The sequence below is a fragment of the Rhipicephalus sanguineus genome, chromosome 11, assembly GCF_013339695.2.
Source record: "Rhipicephalus sanguineus isolate Rsan-2018 chromosome 11, BIME_Rsan_1.4, whole genome shotgun sequence".
In the NCBI taxonomy this organism is placed as follows: Eukaryota; Metazoa; Arthropoda; class Arachnida; order Ixodida; family Ixodidae; genus Rhipicephalus; species Rhipicephalus sanguineus.
In genome coordinates, this window is record NC_051186.1 from 32479138 (window position 1) to 32498613 (window position 19476).

Genomic DNA, 19476 nt, shown 5'->3' on the forward strand with positions numbered 1-19476 from the left:
AATTCTGGTTAGGACTAAATATTTCGCGCAGTCTGTAATGCAGGTAAGCTCTTAGCTTAGTTATTTATTGCTTGCCATATTTCTCGGGTACATGATGGCCGCACTAGAAGCACAGAGGGAAGCCAAGTGAGCTGTAATGTTGGGACTGTATAAAAAAACCTTCGTGCAGCCGTAGTTTGGCGGTGCACTCTTCAGGTGAGCATGTCTGTGTCTTGGAATGCCCAGACTCATTTAACAAACCTGCATATTAATGCTACTAACATTGCATACATAACATCAAGTTTGAGCTTGAGCCCTGTTGGCACACACTCATCAGTCGATCATACGTCTTGTGTTTGCTCTTAATTAGCTGCGCCGTTTGTTCCAGCTGTTTCACTTGCCTGGTTTGCAGTGCATTATTTTTGTGCATGGCACAATTTTGCAAACAAGCCTTGTTTTGCTTGAGCATTGCTTAATTGTAGCAGTTTTGGATTCCTTTGCTATTGAGCAGCTCTTACATAAAGTAGTTTGTCTTAACGAATACCAGATTATCACTGCTGCATTGACATTTGAAGGATATTATACAAATGCATTTCAACCTTGCAACAAGTGGAAGTTTTCCGCAATTTCACAAGCATCATCTCGTCAAAAAAAAAAGGGCTGAAAAGAAAGTGTGCATTGCGGGGTTATATTAACTGCTGAATTGTTTTCTTGAAGTGTTGTACATTTTGTAAGACTTGTTAGGTCACTATCCCACATGGGGGCTTATGGAAACAGACATTACGAGCTGATATCGGGACAGTCAGTTCAGTTTGTGCATCTTTGTAGCTTTACGAAGCAATATGTTGTCTTTTTGGCTATTGGTGACCACGTTAACCCAATCCAATGAAAGATTTTACCTACTGCTGACCTACTGGTCAGGCGCGAGCAGTCTGGTGACACCACTGTCAGGTATACAGGCTTTTGTACTGACCCAAAGGTTGCAGGATCGAATCCTGGCCGCCGTAGCCGCATTTCAATGGAGACAAAATGCTTTAGGTTTGCGCACTTGGATTTAGGTGCACGCTAAAGAACTACAGGTAGTCAAAATTGCCGGAGCTCTCCACTAGCTGGCCCTCGTAATCATATTGTGGTTTTGGGATGCGAAACCATAAAAATTATTATTAAGCTTTATTGGTGTTTGTGGCAACCACATTCACGTGATATTCAAGCAACAGCGACGAGCAGTTAGAAAGGCAAACCCTATCGCATCACGGTGGGGTTCAACTACGTGGATGCAATGTCGTGAAAAAACAATAGCAACAAATTTCCACTGTTTTCTAAATACACATATTTGTACGGCCATAAATAAATTATCCACATGCTTCAAGGTCGGCATTTTAATCGGAGTATACTGAAACTAGTTTTAATTTGTCGCCATTGGCAGTAAAAATGTGCTTATTGTTTGCAGCGTGAAATGCTGTGGCATTGGTATGTGAAAAATCAAAGCACTTTTCTGGCTCTCGGTAGTGCCTCAGGGCTAGTAGCGTCAAAACAAATTGTGTTATAGAACACCAATATTGTCTGCACCATAAGATGGGACGAAGTGAAGAGTGATCCCGTTTCTGCCGCGTTTGTTTTGTGCATCAAGCTAAATTTTCCAACTTGCCAATAGCTGGCAATGCAATAAAGTGGCTGTGGTTGGTTGCCCTCTGCAGTGTCTAAACGAATAGCACATCGCTGTTGCTCGTCGTCATTGCCAGAAAACCACGTTCATGTTGTGTGCTCATTAGTGGTCACTGTAAAACTGACCTCATGCAAGAATGGTTTTATGATAGGTCTTCATTGGTGTTTTCCGACACACACAAGTAAAGCTAGAAACAATAGTGGTATGAATTATGTTTTCTACAGAACAGTACTTCATTGAGCTGTTTGTTCAATCCTCAAAAGGTTCATCTATCATGATCACTGCCTTGCTGTCTGTCTAAAGGGGAGGCATAACATATTTTGAGGCAAGCATTGTTATGTAGAGGTAATCGGAAGCTGCAACTTGTCATAAGGGAAGGACTGAAAAACATGCAGTAGTAATTAATGATAGAAACAAAGAAATGGCCTTTCTTTGACTTGTGTGAAATGGCACGTGGCACTAGTGTGTGTCAGTGGGTTTTCCCAGAGACCATGAGAAAAAAAAAATATGCAAAAACTAGCACACCGTGCAGCCAAGTATAGCTTTGTGTGGGGTCTTCAGTGATGAAACATAATTGTTAGTAAATTGTGATTGGGAGCATAATACTACTGGTTCCTGCTATGTGTTAACCAGCACGGTAATCATGGATAGAATTAATCTTTGTACCTTTCACCAGGAAAGTTGTGTAGGATTGCGCTCACTTTTCACTCTTAGCCGAAAAAGCAGAGTCTGCCTTTGCTCTTGAGGGAATGCTTGTCAGAAGCAAACTTGATGATTCACTTCCCTTCCTTGGCCAGTTAGCGTACAGTGCAGTGGGATAGCTTTCATAGAGTTTTGACGTGGAAATGTAGTCCAAACAGGGCCAGCTCAAGAGTCTTTGCGAGTGGTTGCTTGCTCAGTCTGTTCTGCCTCACCACGTGTGATGTTTTTGTCTGCGATATGGACACTAGCCGCCTTGCCATTGAGTGTTGCTTGCTATAGCTGACCTTGCAACCTGTGTTGCCAGCAGTGCAGATGACTGGAGACCATATGCATTCCTCTCGGTCTTGCTGGCATTCGTTGTGCAAGAAGGTAAGGCACGCAAACATGGATGCAAAAGAACATTGACTCAAACACCGATTATCAGCTGATGGTGTGCACCGCGGCAGAAGAGAAAGTAGACCCAGAAACTTATCTGTGCATGCACAGGTAAGGCAGGTGGCGCTACCGTGCTTGCACATGTGCAGATAACCTTTTGTGCCCACTCTTTCTTCCGCCGCAGTGTGCTCTTTCAGTTGATAATCGGCGTTTGTGTTTCGCTTCTCTTGTGTCTGTGTTTACACGCATTACCTTCTTTTATGTTGAATCCTTACCAACTAGCTCTGCTTTCGGTCGACTCTAGAATTCAAAACTTATTGAATTGTAGTACAGCGTTATGAATCAAGACCAACTAGCCCGGCTGTCAGTTCTGTGGACTCTAGAATTGTCGTCTGCACTGTTCGCCGCACGGATTGCCAACCAACTAGCTCGACTTTGTATGCCCCTGGCCGTTTGTTTCATGCTCCTGCTGTTAAGAAATAAGAAAAAGAAGAAAAACAAATACTGGGTGTAGAAGGGAGGAAGGGGTGCATTAGACAGCCAAAGGCGAACAATGTGTCTGATGTTTGCTGCCCACCCCTCCCCGCCACCGACTGTGGCACGTGCGGCCACACCACAGCAACAGCTCGCTGCTGGAGGAGGTTGGGGGCGGGGCGACGCCGATGCGAGCCCGAGGTCACACCAAGTCGGCCTCGGTGTCGTGCACCGGCCGCTCCTCCGACCTGGTGCCTCTCTGCCCCTCCGACCCGCTCAGGCCGCCCAGGTATACCACCGACACCGCCGTGTGTTGTGGCGCGCACCGCACATCACTCGAGTGTACAAGCCCATTCGTCACCACCCCCGGTGTTGCCCCCACCCAGCGTGCCCCCGGCGTCATCTCCGTTCACGCGTGGCAACACTCCAGCTGAGCGAAAAGCCATTAGGAAGGCCATAGTGCTCTCAATAACGAACTAGAGCGCCTTCAGAAAGTACCAGAATGGCAGATAAGTGGGAAATGAAATGGACACGAGCCCATGGCTCACAGAAGACATTAAGAGCACATCACAGTCAACAGTGTGCAGCTATCTTTGGGGATCTTTCTGACCAGTGTTGCAAGCAAGAGGCTCGATGTCACACAGGTCTTGAAAGACATATACATTCAGCATTCTTGTGTGGCAGTCCCCAAGGTACAGACGTCTCGCAAACAGCAAACGGGGAACTTTGAATGGAGCAGTAGGTGAGAAGTTGATAGTTGGGAAATTATTGTAGTGACCAAACTGAACGAAAAAAGTGGGACACTCATTATAGTGAGTGCTTTATAAAAAAGCCTCAAAAAACTACAAAAGAAAGAGAATGTGGCTGCTTGGAAATTGGTAGCCCACATAGCCAAAGAAGCTGACGTGTCTACGTTGTGGCTGAAGTTGGTCCAAGGCTCTTGGCACTGTTGCTGCATTGTTGCCACGTGTGGAAGCTCTCCGTGGTGTGGTTTCCCCATCTTTCGTTGCCTTCTGTGCACGGGGACGAAGGGGGAGATGCCTCTCTTTGCCGTTTGTCACCACCCTCGATGTTGTCATGCATGTGGCTGCTTGCATGCTGCTTCTAGCTGGCTGCTTATGCTTTCTGTGCCCGTCTGTGGTTGTCCCTCATCTTCCCATTTGCACTTTTTTTTTTAACACTCTCGCCTTCTGAGGTATTCCAAGCAGAGCAGTGTGTCTTGTGGTACATTCGTAGTCTTCCCTGTGTGCCCTCGTGTCTATCTGTGATGCTCAAGTCACACGGGCAAGCTTACTGACACGTTGGGTGATCGCCCCATTGCTGCAATGCATTCGATGCCATTGTCGTGCAGGCACTTGTACTTTGCTCTTTTACAAAAGCCGTAGAAAGATTGTCTCGATCAGTTTCAGCCGTAATTGAGAGAGCCTTGTGTGACAGGTGTACAAGGGCAATATAAATGGTTGATTAGTATACACAGTATTATTTGTTATTATGAGCAGTATTTGCAAAGAAGACTTGAGTTCTTGTTAAGATTGATACTTAGCTTGAGCATTCATGTCGCTTCATTAACTTGGTCATTTATAGAGAGCCGATACAAGGCTGTAATGAGTCATCAGCGAGCGGAGAAACAAGCGTACATTTAATTTTCAAAGAATTACACACAGGTAACGCTCCAGATCGAGTGTGTTTTGAAATCGGAGCATGTCGAGGCATTGAGTGCTAGGTATTAGGATTTTGAAGTGTTGCTATTGAAGACCACACTTTTCAACGCGGCAAGGTCAGTTAAATTTTCTTGGTGAGTGCATTCAGAAGCAAGTCTACCTTTCGATGTGACAACCTACAAGTAACACTAAACCTGACAGAAGTGTTCGCGTTCACTGCTGCATTTTAGTGAAATCTGCCAGATCAAGAAAGCGTGGCAATTCGTGCTTCTTATGGTGTGATTTGTTTTGTGCTAGTCTATCTGTTCCCTCTTCTCACGTTTCTTTTTATAAGTTCACTTTCATTTCAAACAAAAATTTGTGGGTATCACCTACATATGCCACCCAGTGCTTAGTGAGTGCTAAGGTCTAGGTGTGTTGCAATACACGAAACGTTTCTGATAAAGGTGTTAGAACTTGTAATGGCAGTGACTGCAATGTGTACATCAAACAAGAAATTGCCAAGATGAGAAGTAAAGGTAACGTGGATTAATCACAACACTGTTTTCCAAAAAATATATAATTCTGCAATGACATTTTTATTTATTTATTTTGTGCTAGTTGCCGTTTCTTTGTGAGGTTGTGGGGACATATGGTATGTGTAAGTGATAGTTTTTTGCTTGGAGACGTGGGTGGGATTATGTCAGTGCTAAGAAATTGCAGGTAAGCATGTGTATGTGCTTGTGGTTGTCTCCACAATCTTCACATTGTATCTTATCTATACTGGGACGAAGGTTGTATACAGATGTTGGGCGGCTTTGGAAACCTTAAATTTGTGCTCAAATTTAGGCCCAGTTTCAGAACTGCTTGACTACCGTGCTGGCATTGCTGTCGTTCGGGTCTTGTGTTGTGGTGCCTATTTTCTAACCGTGCTGGTGGCGGTGCTTGTAGTAGTTATCTGCCAGTGCAGGAAGCCCTCTCATGCCCTCTGCTTCCCTTGGCCACGTACAGTCGAGCCTGATTATGATGAACAAGCTTACGTGCTTAGTGTGGTTTTGCATATCGAGTAATTCATTAAACTCAAACTATAACAAACTTAACAGTTTTTGCAATTTGTTTTATTATATGTGTCTCCTGTCTCTAGCAATGAAAAGCAAGCAAGGAATCGGTTTACTGAAAACAATATGTGCAGTAAGCAGTAATGCAAGCCTTTTGCCTCCAGTTGTTTTCCCATGTCTCCAAGAACCATGTGTAAGGTTAAATGTTTAGCCCACTTTCCTTAGTGTTGGCCTCCCATATTTGGCACACCTCAGATTTTCTTGCACAATGTCCACGAGGCAATATAAGACAGGCACAAGTGTATCTGCTTCATCGTCAGTATTGTACATTTTTTTTGCTCTGTTCCTATAGTCTTAAATGCCTTACCAACTGGCCTCCAGCGCTACCCTTCTTAAGTGCACGTGGAGAATATTTTGCTTTATCTGCATTCGTTATATTCAGGTTCGACTGTACCCCTGCCTGTATCGAATCTCGTTTTCTTTCGTCTTTTATTTCTTCCTCTTTATTATATTTTTTTCCGTTTTAGAGAAGCGAAGGAGGTTAGACAAAAAACCAGGTCCGGTTCGTTGTTGTCCCATTGGAAGATTCGCTTGCCAGTGAATAAGCCCAGGTAACCAGGCTACTGTGTCTCCTCCCTCTGCTAGTGCTGCGGTGATGACCCGTGTTTTTGCTGTGTGTGTGAGAGAGAGAGAACGCATCTGCTCATCGTGCACACTGCCTCTTACGCAGCACAAACCGGCACAGCAAGCTTCTTTTGTAATGCACACACACACCACTTGCATAACATGCGCACTAGCCTGAATCTCATAACTGCATGCTTTTGTCTGGGCTTGTAAAGGTCTCTAGGCCCTCTTTTAAGACGGCCTTGAAAGTGCAAACTTTTGGTCTTCTATTGAAAGGAAAATTGCAGCTGTAACAACGAGACATGCACACGGAGGCGAAATGCTAAAGGCCCATGTGCTTAGATCTAGGTGCACGTTCACGAACCCCTGGGCGGTCGAAGTTTCCGGAGCCCTGCACTAATCATATTGTGGTTTTGGGGCGTAAAACCCCAACATTTATTATTACTGCCACACTTGGAAAGACGGCCCACTGTGATACCTCAACAACTCAGGTGTTGCACTATTAACGGGTTCGATTCCCGGCCACAGCGGCCTCATTTTGATGGGAGCCTGTACTTGAATTTAGGTGCCCATTGAGCCTCAGCTGGTCAAAATAAATGCGGAGTCGTCCACTACGGCATGCCTCATAATTGTGTTATGGTTTTGAATTTAATTAAAAGCATAGAAATACGGCAGCGAATAATTTAAAACAAAGTTCTATATGAAATAAAGAAGAAGAGATGGAGATGTTCACCTTAAGATAGACTGATTGGAATTTAATTGAGGGCAACAAGGGTGCTTGTCTGCGAACCAAATTCTGGTTTACAGCCAAGTACCTTGTTTTTGTGGTGTTTAATGAACTTCCACTGCAGACAAGCATTGTTTGACTCATTAAAAGAACAAAAGGGAATCGCAGCGCTTATATGGGAGTATGAAGGGCTCTGCTGCATGTCAGAGATATAATAAATCTTGAAATTTTCACAGTACTATTTTCGGCAAGTTTCCAGTGCTTCGCGGTCAGCTGCTTTTATTTTTAGCTTGATTGCAGCTGAGCAGAATGGACCAAAATATTGACAGTGACCCTTTGTAGCCTGGACAAACTTACTGCTTGTGTTCTTGTTTTGGCACTTACTAACCTTAACATGCTTAGCACGGCCGTGCTTCTGCTGTGAATGAATAACCCATGTTCCTTGATGTCTAGCCTATCTTCAATCTTCTACTACCCTTCTCCAATCGCAGTCCTAATGAAGCGGTAGGATACATACAGGGCCAGTGGTCTAGAGTGATGACTCTCGGAGACACTGTCAATGTGCGATTTGAAGTTGAAGTTGATTTATTTACCACACAAAATACAAAATATTGCACATGAGATGTGGCTGGGAAGATGGTAAAATTTTGCATGCATTGCTACGTCGTGTTTTACCATGGTTGGCTGACAGTTTCGTCGGTACTGAGCCACAGTTGCCCTCTTCGCGCAGCACTGGGCGCCATGCCAACTGTATGCTTCGACACATTCATTGCTGAGTAATGCAAAATCTCATGGGATCATGTCTCTGGAGTTGAGTGCTCTAGTGAATCACTCTGACTATCCAGCAATGTTAATCACTGCACTAAAATTGCACCTGTCATTGCGGGATCGCTTCAACAATAATTATTTCCAGAGGGAAACGTGGCATGCAGAGGCGGATGACCTCGCGAAGTTCTGATTGCACAATTTCGACATCAATCTTGAAAAGAGAGGTTGAGTGCAGTCAAGAAATCTGAACTCAACCTCGTGTATGAGTTTTGGGTTGAGCGATGTGCACGTAGGGTACATGACCAATGGCCTACACCGAATTATAATTCTCGCGCGCTTAACCATTCCTGGTTTTGATGCAATGCCTTGACATAATGATTTTCAAAGGCAGCAACTTTCATCTCGTCAAAAACGCGTTTCAATGAAAGCATGAACCAGCATGCAGTAGCCACATCTAAAAGTGCATGGTTGCCAAAAATTTGTCGGGCTTGTAGGCCTGGTGGTCTAAAATTTTTCTTTGATTGCAGCAGCATTTACCTAAACACATGAAACGTGTATTGATAACTGGTTCATTCTGCTCTACCCATTGTTGGGATTACAGTCGAGACCAGCTTTGTTTTCTTTGCTTAGCTTGCTTGTGCACTACCGCGGTGTACATTTATGAGCTGCTGCTTATTAGGGTACTGGAGCTTACGTCAAGCAGCGCGCTAAAGCTACCTTTAAGCATCCGTCTTATCAGAGCCCTAGACACAGGGGACTGGGCTGTTGTTCACTGTGCTAAACTCGAGCACAAAGTTTGCCAGTCGTGATTTCGCTTGTGCATAGATAATTAAAAACTGACGAAGTACAGAAATGGTTCGAAACAGCTTGGAGCTTGTTTAGAGGTAAGCGTTCCTTTTGAGTCCCGACAAAGAGTGATGTGTGCAAGCCACTTCTATAATGAGACATTCCGGTGACAGCAGAATATTTCCGTGTCCTCAGTCCACTCAAGCACCAACTAATCGTATGAATTAAAGGCGGTGATTAGTTTTTATTAGTAGCATAGGAATGGCTGCATACACATTTGAGAGCAAGTTTCATTCTGGCGGTATACACCCGCATGTTAAACACCGAAGCAAATACTATATGCAGTTTATTGTGAAACGGGACTACGCTGTGTAATGGAAGTATATTATTGCTTGTGGTAATGCCACGTAGTAAGTCAATTCTAATTTCTTATTGAATAAAGTACCACACATTAAAATAGCCAGACTGGGTAAAGTTCAAGTAACAATTCTACCTTTGTCCTTTTTTTTTTCCCCCTTGGGAATATAACCATCTTGTCTGGCATTCAAGAACTGTTGTTGGCTGAAGCAGGGTTCTGAAGAAACTCTTATTATTATAAAGCAATTTTCACCTGTCCTTCTCTACAACGTGCTGTTATCTCGTGAAATCTTTATAGAGGCCTTTTGTTTTTTCCTTTTTTCTCAGCAACTGAGCTGCTGTGGAAGCGTGTAGATGCACCACCTCCTGTAGCTGGCTTTTGTTTTTTCCTGCAGCATGGTGTGTTGTTGTTGTGGGTCTCGTGTACTTGTGTGTGCGCCAAAACCTTGTGGTGACTGTGCTGTGCCTGTCATCTGTCACGCTTGTACTTGGAGCACTCCGGTTTTATCCCTCAGTGTCCTGTCACTGTCCTTTATTGTGTGTGCGAAAGGCAAAGCACGCCTGCCTTGTTTGAACTTGTCCCTGTTTTGTTGTGCTCGAGTTCGGCTTCCAAATGTGATGCTATACCATGAACAGGGGTTGTAATTTACTGCAAGGTTGTAGATTGTTTTAGTGTGAGTGAAATGTACACATGTACTGAAGTGCTTCCATGAAGGTCCAGATCCAAGCAATAGTAACTAGTAGTGACTTCCTGTGATGTGTTCAACCAAAGCAACATACAACTTTTAGCTTAATAACTTCTAATGTGTACAGATTAGCACTACACTAATCTGCTCATGTAAACATATCAGCAGCAATGCAATCACTATAAAAGAATTTTTATGCTTATTTACGAGGGAAATGCCCGTGAAGCACAATTTTGAGCATGGTACTGTTGATCGGAATGGCGTAGGGCGATGTCACCGATACTGTCGACGCTGCACGTAGACGCATCTGGCTGCCATCACAGCATACATCTGTTACTTTGCTCCATTGAAATCTTATTGTGTCGCTATTCATCAGGTCAGGGATCTGTTCAAATCTGACAGTAACCTTGGGAATTGAAATGGGCCTAGCCGGGTTAACTTCAGAAACTCTGGAACTCTGGTAGCTTAGTACTGAGGTGTTGCACTGCTAAGCTCGAGGTCGTGGGTTCGGTAACCGGCCACTGCAGCCACATTTCAATGGGGGTGAAATGAAATAACACACGTGTACTTAGATTGAGGTGCAGTGTAAAAAAGTCCGGCTGTTTGGAACTAATCCGAAGTCTCCCCAATTTGGCAGGCCCCTAATCATATCATATAGTTATTGGCACATAAAACCCCATAAATTATTATTCTGGAACTCTGGGTTCTGTTTGGGGATTTCTGTGCATGTCATAGCAGCACATTTGGAAGCTGCAACCAACTGATCTGTGCAATTTTCTTCCTTATTTCATCCTAGTGTTTCATACATTGCTTTGCAGTGTTAGTATTTTCTTGTTTGGGTTTTGTTGCGGGTAATTGTTTGATTATATTAAAGGGACTTTAAAGGTTAATGCAAGTTGAGCTATATTTACAAATACACAGAAAGAAATGCATCAAAGTGAGACTTGCGGCAACACTGCTTTGAAGCTTCCGTGCAAGCTTGACATGATGTCACATGCTTTTATGCTCAGGTGTAGTTAACTTTTTATTCGTGACAACAGACTACGTTATATTTTAAGGGAACAAAACACTGAATTTTGCCAAGTTGCAAGAATTTTTACTACACCAGATCACAAATGCAGGGAAAACAGAGCTTTGAAACTTGTGATGTAACAACAATGTGCCAGTGATGTTCCGGCATGGAATTTAAAGAATGCTACCTTGGGTACCATATCCTTTTGTAATCTACCAGTTACTGGGGTATAGACAGAGTTTTTAAAGTTTGTACTTTGTCAGCTTCAACAGATATTGTGCTTCTCTTTAGTGTCACTTTAACAAGAATGTTTGTTCGATGTTAAAAAACTACTTTTCCACCCATAAAAATTTTTTTAAAATTCTCCTTTCCTGACAGGATCTTTTTTTTTTTTAGATTTGTAAGGTTTCTTTCTGTGCAGCTTTTAGAGTAAGGAACAGGTTCTCTTACTACAGAGCCCTTGAATTTTTTTCAAACTCCACAGCATTGTAGCTTTGGATTAGGAATGCTCATTCATGTTCAATTGCGTGAACGTTTCGAGCAACTTGCTACTATTCGCATTACCTGTAGTGTCTTCCACAAAACGTGCCTAGTGTATCAGCTATGAAGCTCTGCTGGTATTTTTTTTTTCTTTTTCAATTGTGTCTGCACGATTGCTAACCAACTGACTAAAACCTCGCATGCAGGATTGTTTTGTATACAAAGCAACATTGCTTGAGTAAGGACCATGTTGTTTATTTCTCACCAATGTCAGTTAAAGGTGACTTGTGCCAGTATTTGCATATTGATAACGTTAGGTTATTTCATGAAAATCGTGCTATGTGTGAGCAAATAAAATATATCCAGAGATACGAGGAACTTCACCTAGTTACAACCACAAGCAGAAAACCGACAGTGAACCTTTGATCATGTTGATAGTGTTGCTTATATGCAGCAACAGTTAGGTCAGCCTTTATTGAGCCTGATTCATGCAGTCCATTGAACCAGTTGCAAATGAGTCTTCACTGAAGACTGTGTTAAGGGCTTGCAGCAAAATCACTAGGCTTCAGACGTGGGACAGCCATAGAAACTAGATGCACAGGGCAGTGAGTGGCAAATGACAAAAGCTACAAGTTGCAATCTTCAATGAATCAGGTGGCAGGTAGTTGCAGAATTACACAACACTAGAGATGTACTTTCAGAACATAGAGATGTGAGCTAAAATTAGGTGTTTTATGACACGAATAGCAGTGCTTTAGAGGATGACCATAGAAATGCACGCGTGGAACACTCTTTGTGCCTTGTTTCTTTGATTGTCCCTTGTTTAAAGGGTTAAGACTCGCCTGATGCAAACAAGACAGAAGTTCAGGGGAGGATGGAAGCTTCAAAAGATGAAGAATTCATGAACGCGGGGTGTCGCTGGAGGCGACATTTCGACAAGCGGTCTTGTCAAAACTGTTTATACCAGTTTCAGCCTTGAAGAAAAGTGTGCTTGTCGAAATGTTGGCTCCAGCAACACCCCGTGTTCACGAATTCTTTACCTGTTGCAATAGGCCACTTAGCTCAAATTTTTATTTTGGTAGTCATTAGGTACTTGTTCTTCTCTGCTTTTATAATAGTATTTGTGAATGGTCAACTTTATCTAATATCTTTTGTGGCAGAAGCTGACAAACATGTGCTCTTGTGCGATGGTTTTTCATGCTTCGGTTGGATTTTGTGTGACTTGTGTCATCTCACTGGGGTCTCTGTTACCCCCGAACTCCTTCTTTACTTTTTTTCACTTACCCCCTCTCCCCCCTGAGCAGTGCGGGAGGGGCCAAGAGTGGAGGCGGGGCCGTGCAGGGCAGCCTGGCGGCGTCCCCGCTGCCGTCGCACACGAACCGGCCCTTCCCTAGGGGGACTGTGAACCGCAGCACCTTTCACAGCGGCCAGACACGCCGCACCTACAACGGACCGGGCTCGGGAGGCTCGGGCCTGCCCCAGCAGTCGCAGGACACGTCCAGCGTCTCGGGCAGGCAGTCCTTTTTCAGCAAGCTCTCCTCCAAGTTCAGCAAGAGGTGCGCGCATCTCTCTTTTTTTCCTCTCTCTCCTCTGATGAGTTTGGCAACGAGTGTGCCAATGTGGGCTTGTTGGTGTGGCATCCTGAGCAATGTGGGGTCTCCATTACATCGGAGAAAATTTACATAGATTCCCTATCCAATCTGATTTGCTCATTTCCATGACATAAGGTACCTTTCGCTTAATTCAGCTGGGTGATTTTCCCCATGAAGATACTTTTTTGTTGCTTGTTTTCAGTCGAAAACTTCCTGGCAAACTTCAGCAAGTATTCCGACATCACAGCTCTGCCAAACATAATATTATAAGTAGGGATGACAAACATTTAATTCTTAGTATGCGTAATATTTATACCAGCACTGAAAAAGTACTAACAGTTAGAATCGGGAAGCCACCTAGCACGACCATTCTTGCAAGATGAATGGCAAGCACGCTGCAGTTCCGGGGATGGAGCTTATACCAACTGTGGTATTCGTGGTAACAAGGCACACAAAGCCTTGTTTGTGCTACAGTGTTTGTTTCAAAATTCCTCAGACTCGATTCCTGGATGTTTATATCAGTAGAAAGATTTTGCTTGACATTTGCAGTCGGAGTATCCTTCAGATTTGCGCTTGGCCACCTTATAAGCACTATGTGTGAGCCATCATGCTGGCTGTGGAGGGCCGGCATGATCACTGCCAACTCGTTTGAGCATAGTGCAACAGTGTTCCAGTTTCTTTGCCACTTTGCAGCTAAGCTGACGGCACGCCATTTGCCTTTGGTAAGCGCACTTATAAAAAATGTGAAATAAGCAGTTTCCAGCAGTGCCTGAGCCCACAGAATGCGAAAAAGAGTGCACTTTTGGTGATACTCCACCAGCACTTTCTGTTGCCAAAGATTAGACATATGTATATGCTCCACAGTTAGCATTTGCACTGTGAATTCACTCTTTAATGCTGTAGTTCCCCTTGCTATCATCTCATCAATCAATCATGCTGGAACCCTGCATCTGTGCAGAGGTGAAGCTATACAATACTTATGCTTAGAAAATTAAACAGCTTTTTGTTTGCTTGTTCAAATGCTAACAGCTGTTCATTTTGTGTAAAAATCCACTTACTGCACTTCTTGTGAAAGCTAATGTACCTGCTTACGTAAAATCTGAGCACACTTTGGACTTGTAACTTCAAAGGAGCTTTTGTGTACTAACAAAGTGTGATTTATATGGTGTTCCTTGCACTTGTGTGGCGTGTGGTTTCTGGTGCAGTGTGAAAGCACGTAATTAAAGGCAGCATTGCCTGCTTTTGGTTCAGCTTGGCAAGAGAGTCTAATTGAGTTGTGTAAATCACCTTTCAGTTTTGGAAGGAACACATAACTCCACTTGCAGAGGGTTCTTGCTTGCCTGCATTGTAGTTTGTTTTTAAACATGTCCCCTTGGAATCAGATCCAGGCAAATCACTTTAGCCAAATGTACGCAGGATGTTTGGGAGTACAGAGGAAAAATCTTGTCTTAAGGCTTGACTGGGTTTGGGCCCTCTACATGTGGTACATCATGCATAAAGTACAAAATACCCATGTCATGTAGTTAGTGAAGACGTCAATAAATTGAGTAATGGGGCTGTCATAAATAAAGCGTCACCTACATGAAAAGCAAATGTGACACATGGGCTTTAATATGCATTAGTATACAGTCGATCCCGGATATATCGAACTCGAAGGAGACCACAAAATAGTTCGCTATATCGAGAATTCGAGATACAAAATATGCGTATTTAAGGCTTAAATTAAAGCATTGTAGTCCTCGACACAGTTTTCGGAAATCGTAAAAAGCGCGAACTTGATGATTCGCTCACATTTGCTCAAGAACAACGTGACAACTTCTTCTTTTGCAAGTTACCGCACTTTATTTTGTATGAAAATAGTCTGCAAACTTGTCTTTCTGTTGCGCGCCGTGAATACATCAAGTTATCGTCAATATCATTGAAGCTTTCCAAATCAGCAAATTCAGCACCTTCGACCACAACCGCGGTGATCGACGCTGAACGCCGATGCAAGCTCTGTAGCGCGGGAAAGGGTTTAGCAGTGGCAGCGGCGGCATTGGCATCTTCAAACTGCATGGGTCCATTTCCGCAGCACCGGCCACGTCAGCTATGATCTCAGCATCGATGCAAACAGCTACGTCATTATCTGCACCGATAGAGTCGCTCGCTGTGCTCCCGTCCGATATGTCGCAAAATTCACTGATGCACCGTACGCCGTAGTCAGCGGTGATGACGCACCCAAAGTCGTCACCTGGCACCATGCCTGGCACCAAGGCCCGCAAGGAAACGGTGCACGACGGTGCTCTACTTGACGTCGCTCCAAGCACCGCGCATCATTTTTATCGCTACAAGCGGGACAATGTTTAGTTTGACTCCCGAATGACGATTTATCAAGAACGAAGCGAGAAGTACACAAGTCCACATGCCGCAAGAGAGAATGAAAACGCTGCACCACGGTGCGCTGCACAAAGAAACATTTCTCCACCGTCGACATGTTGGCGATAGCGATGCCACTTCCGGCTTTGTAGAAGGCAGCCGTTGCTTTGGCGAGAAATACGAAAAAAAGCGTAGCCTCAGAGATGTGCGTTTTAAAACCGAAAACACCAAAAATACGTCACGAGATTGCGGATCTCGAAGGCCATGCTTTTCGGGCCTGCATACCATCGTGCGCAAACAAACAAGGAAGGGAATGCAAACATTACTACGAGGCTGCCGAGTCACTTCGCATTCTCATTTTGAAGAACACTATGCCCGCGCGTTAAAACCTGCGGATCGCGCATCAAATGTACCGGTGCAGTGACAAGCGCTGCGCAACGAACTAGGTCAACACAATGGTATAATACCGCCTTTTCGTCACCTGCGCGCGACAAGGGATCGAAACTTGTTAGAACGCGGCCGAAAAATGATCAATATTTGGTAGGAAAAATGCACTTTCTGGGCTTCGGCGCGGCGCAGCATTCGATATAGCGGATGTTTCGCTGTGCGGGAGTTCGATATATGTGCTCACCAGCCCCATACTTTTGCATGGTAAATTCAATGGGATTTCTGAACTGTTCGATATAGCCAATAATTAATATATCCGAGTTCGATATATCCGGGATCGACTGTATATTCCTCAGACCCACAGGTGGTGGGATCGAATCCCGGCCGCCGCGGCCGCATTTTCGATGGAGACGAAACTGCTTCAGGCCCGTGTGCTTAGCTTTAGGTGCACGTTAAAAGAACCCCAGGTGGTCGAAATTTCCGGAGCCCACCACTACAGCGTTTCTCATAATGATATCGGGATTTTGGGACATTAAACCCCAACAATTATGAATATACATACCTTAGTAACAAGTTCATTTATTCACTTTTGTAAAACATAAAATATGACAAGTTAACAGCTGGCACTAACAGATGTCCATGAGCGTGGCATTAAGTCTGCATAGCAGCTGTTTGATTAACAAAATGGGTCCGCTTGTTTGCTACTTGATATAACTTCCACGTATTTTTGAAATATGTGTGGGCCAATTTTCAGGCATCAGTACATTGCCCCAAGTTGTTATGGCTTCCTCGAGAGTCTGTTTAGCAGGGGCTTGTTAACCCTTTAAGGTCAAATTTTTTTGATAAGTGTGACCCCCCATAAAAGATTTTCACATCAATTTTTCTTGCAAATTTAATATCTCTAGAGTGGCCTATTCTAGGGGAAAAAATATTCCTGTTTTTTTTTTTTTTTTTTAGTTGCCATATAGTAACCATTATTTTTCATAGGTATAGATGTGTTCCTTATTCAAGAACAATAAAAATGAGAAACTATTTTTTGTTAATAAAACAAGTATGTTCATTAGAGTAAATACATTTCACTGGCTTAGAAAAACGTGGGCACCAGATTACTGTCACTTTTGGGCCAGTCATAATGGTTATGCCATGCGTGCCTCTGGGAAGTTGCTCCTCAGTTGGATTGTCAATTTCGAACTGGTTTGCGATTCGTCTCGATGGTTGGCATCCAGTGAATCTGATTTTGATTTGGCAGTTAGGTAGCAATTCAAATATAGAAGGAATTGCCATTTGACTCAATTGCAGCACAGCAACCAGCTTACACACCCGCAGCGTAATCACTGTGTATGTGAGTGCATCGAAGAAAGCACTATGGTTTTGCACTCGCGAAAAAACAAAAGCTAGTGAAAAACTTGCAGTAACCATCCATTTTGCGGCCACCTAGTTTACAAGCAGTCAGTTTTCAAAATTCTCAAGAAAAAAAAAGATGCACAGGCATGGTAGCATCACTTGTATATCCCAGCTCCTGTCTGTGAACAGGCAAGATTGCACCCCTCTAGGCTATGAACTTGCTGGTGCCAAGTGGTCACTCTTCGAGAGATTAGAAGCTAGACAGACATCAGTTGTTGTGTGCGCAACAAACGAAAACCGCCCACTAGACAAAACAAAAGTTACCGCCGCACACAATCGATGTGCCAGCCTAACCAAACATTAGAATGGAAATCGAAGGTCACTGGCGCAAGAAAAAAATAATAAATTCCTCACATCTCGCTGGGTGACGACACTTGCCGGGCAGAAGAAAAAAAGTTGTAAAAGTGGCCCGTTTCCCAAACATACAGATGGCACTGAAAATGTGTGGCATCAGCCATTTGGGACTTGTTCACAGCACCATGTGTTTACGTCATGGTCGCTCAAAGGGTTAACATTGCATGCTCTTGAGGAAGCACTACGCTTGCAGTATGTGTAAGCATTTGTTTCATCTGAACTTGTGCTCTGGCGGCAAAATCTTCTACAGCCATCTCTGAACTGAACTTTTGTTATTCCTAAGCATCAACGATACATTGTGAACAAAGAAGTATTGTCCGATCACTTGTTTCCCTGCTGTTGTAATGCACTTTCTTCGCTGCTACTGCATTACCATAGGCTGGGCTTCTGGGGTCCCGAGACTGCAAGCTGGAGGGATGCTTTCACTTTCGCGGGACACGAGTTTCGCATTAGGCCACACTAGAGTGTGACATCTAAGAGCAGTTGAGAAGTAGATCTGCTAGAACATTTTCGCAACTTTTCCTATATCACTTCTGCTGCCACAATGTGTGTTGCTCGATGCGCTCTTCAGCAGGTCGCCAGGCAACTGCAGTAGAATGTCATTAAACAGAACCTCAAGGGACTAGAAGTATGTGTTCCTATTAAAAGGCATTAAGTTTACTTAGAAAGATGTTCAGTAGTGCCATAATGCTGGCAGGGCTATTGCATTGAAAAAGATGAAAGTGGTCTGCCTGAGGCGTGCCACTTTATTTGGCACACTAACGTCTTGAGCCAGATGCATCTTAAAAAAGCCAGGAGAGGGCCCCGCCCAGATGACCGAAGCACGAATGCAGATTGTCTCCATGGCTAAAGAAATAGTCCTGCTCATGGGCTGGACAGTGTAGTCACCAGCCATCCTGCTCATTACATCATGCAAGAGTTCACGCCCATGAGTGCAGGCCCATATTCATCCGCCATTGAGGAGAAAATGCTGCTGCCTTAAGTCGTATGACTATGGCGATTCGGTGTATCCAATGGAGAGTGGGCATCCCCAAAAGTGGTCATCTATCAATGCAGTCCTCAAAACGCACTGCTGTACTGTACTCCGAGCCCTTCCACCCATTCTAGCGATTGCAGAGCATTTATTTGCCTCGCGTCGCCGTTCAGAAAAACAGTGGCAAGCACGCAGCAGCTGGTACAGCATTGCGTTTCGTCTGCAATACTACTCTTGCCAAAAAAAAGAAAAACTAGCTTTTTCACAAGCTCTTTCCAACTCATCTTTCCTGGCCTGTTTCTTCAGAGTGTGTTCTTCCTACTCACCTTACTGTCACATGTGTTTTAATTTATCTTCATTTTGAGTTCTTTCACATCCCTGACTCAAATTTTTGATGTCTTGACTCTTTTGGTCCTGTCCCTTCAGTGCTGCCAGCTACAATGCTACTCCACCACCTTTGCCACGAGAGCTTAGGACAAGGTATTATTCACCTCACGCCCGTCATCCTGTTTCTTTTTATTATTATTATTCCTGTGTTTTTTACTTTTTTACTCATGTGCTGTCTTGGGAACCCTTTGGTCTGCTCTGTTTTAACAGTCCTGTCCTTAGACCTTTTCTTCTCACGGTTATCTTCAGAGAGGCTGCTGCTTTCTTTCTTTCAATGCAACCTGCACTGGTGGTGAAATGCAAGTCTGGCAGCAATGGAATACAGCAGCGACATGAAACTGTTTGCAACAATGCGCTGCTGGATTCAGTTCCCGAGCGATGTGCCTGTTGTGCTTCCCTCCCTTTTGCCCCCTCCTACACCTAGACGCATGCATGACTGCTCACCACGGCAACGAACCGCTTCGCTTGCCGTGTTGGGCCCCATTCACAGGGCTGTCGAATGCTCCGTCACGTCACAGTCATGGCATCTGCATTTGTCAGCAACATTAGCAGCATCAACAAATGTCACCGGTGTGAAATTTTAAGGGAGGAGGAGGCGAGAGAATGCTGTCTTGGTAGCAGACGCGCAGTGATGTGACGAAGCTTTTTGACGGCTGTGTGAATCGGGCCTTACTGGGCTTTTTCCTAGGT

General features: G+C 44.1%; 1 protein-coding gene across 21 annotated transcripts in view; it reads left to right on the plus strand.

Moving 5' to 3' along the window:
- Window positions 1-19476, plus strand: part of LOC119374220 (MAP/microtubule affinity-regulating kinase 3) — a 209561-nt gene that overhangs the window by 117884 nt on the left and 72201 nt on the right. For 12 of the 21 annotated variants that reach the window (XM_049420455.1, XM_049420456.1, XM_049420458.1 and 9 more), the window contains 3 exons: window positions 3342-3485; window positions 12639-12890; window positions 18826-18879. In XM_049420455.1, the coding sequence (XP_049276412.1) occupies window positions 3342-3485; window positions 12639-12890; window positions 18826-18879 (450 nt within the window). Of the gene's footprint in view, window positions 1-3341; window positions 3486-6421; window positions 6506-12638; window positions 12891-18825; window positions 18880-19476 lie in introns of all 21 variants that reach the window. The other 9 variants (XM_049420462.1, XM_049420461.1, XM_049420467.1 and 6 more) reach the window with 3 other exon arrangements.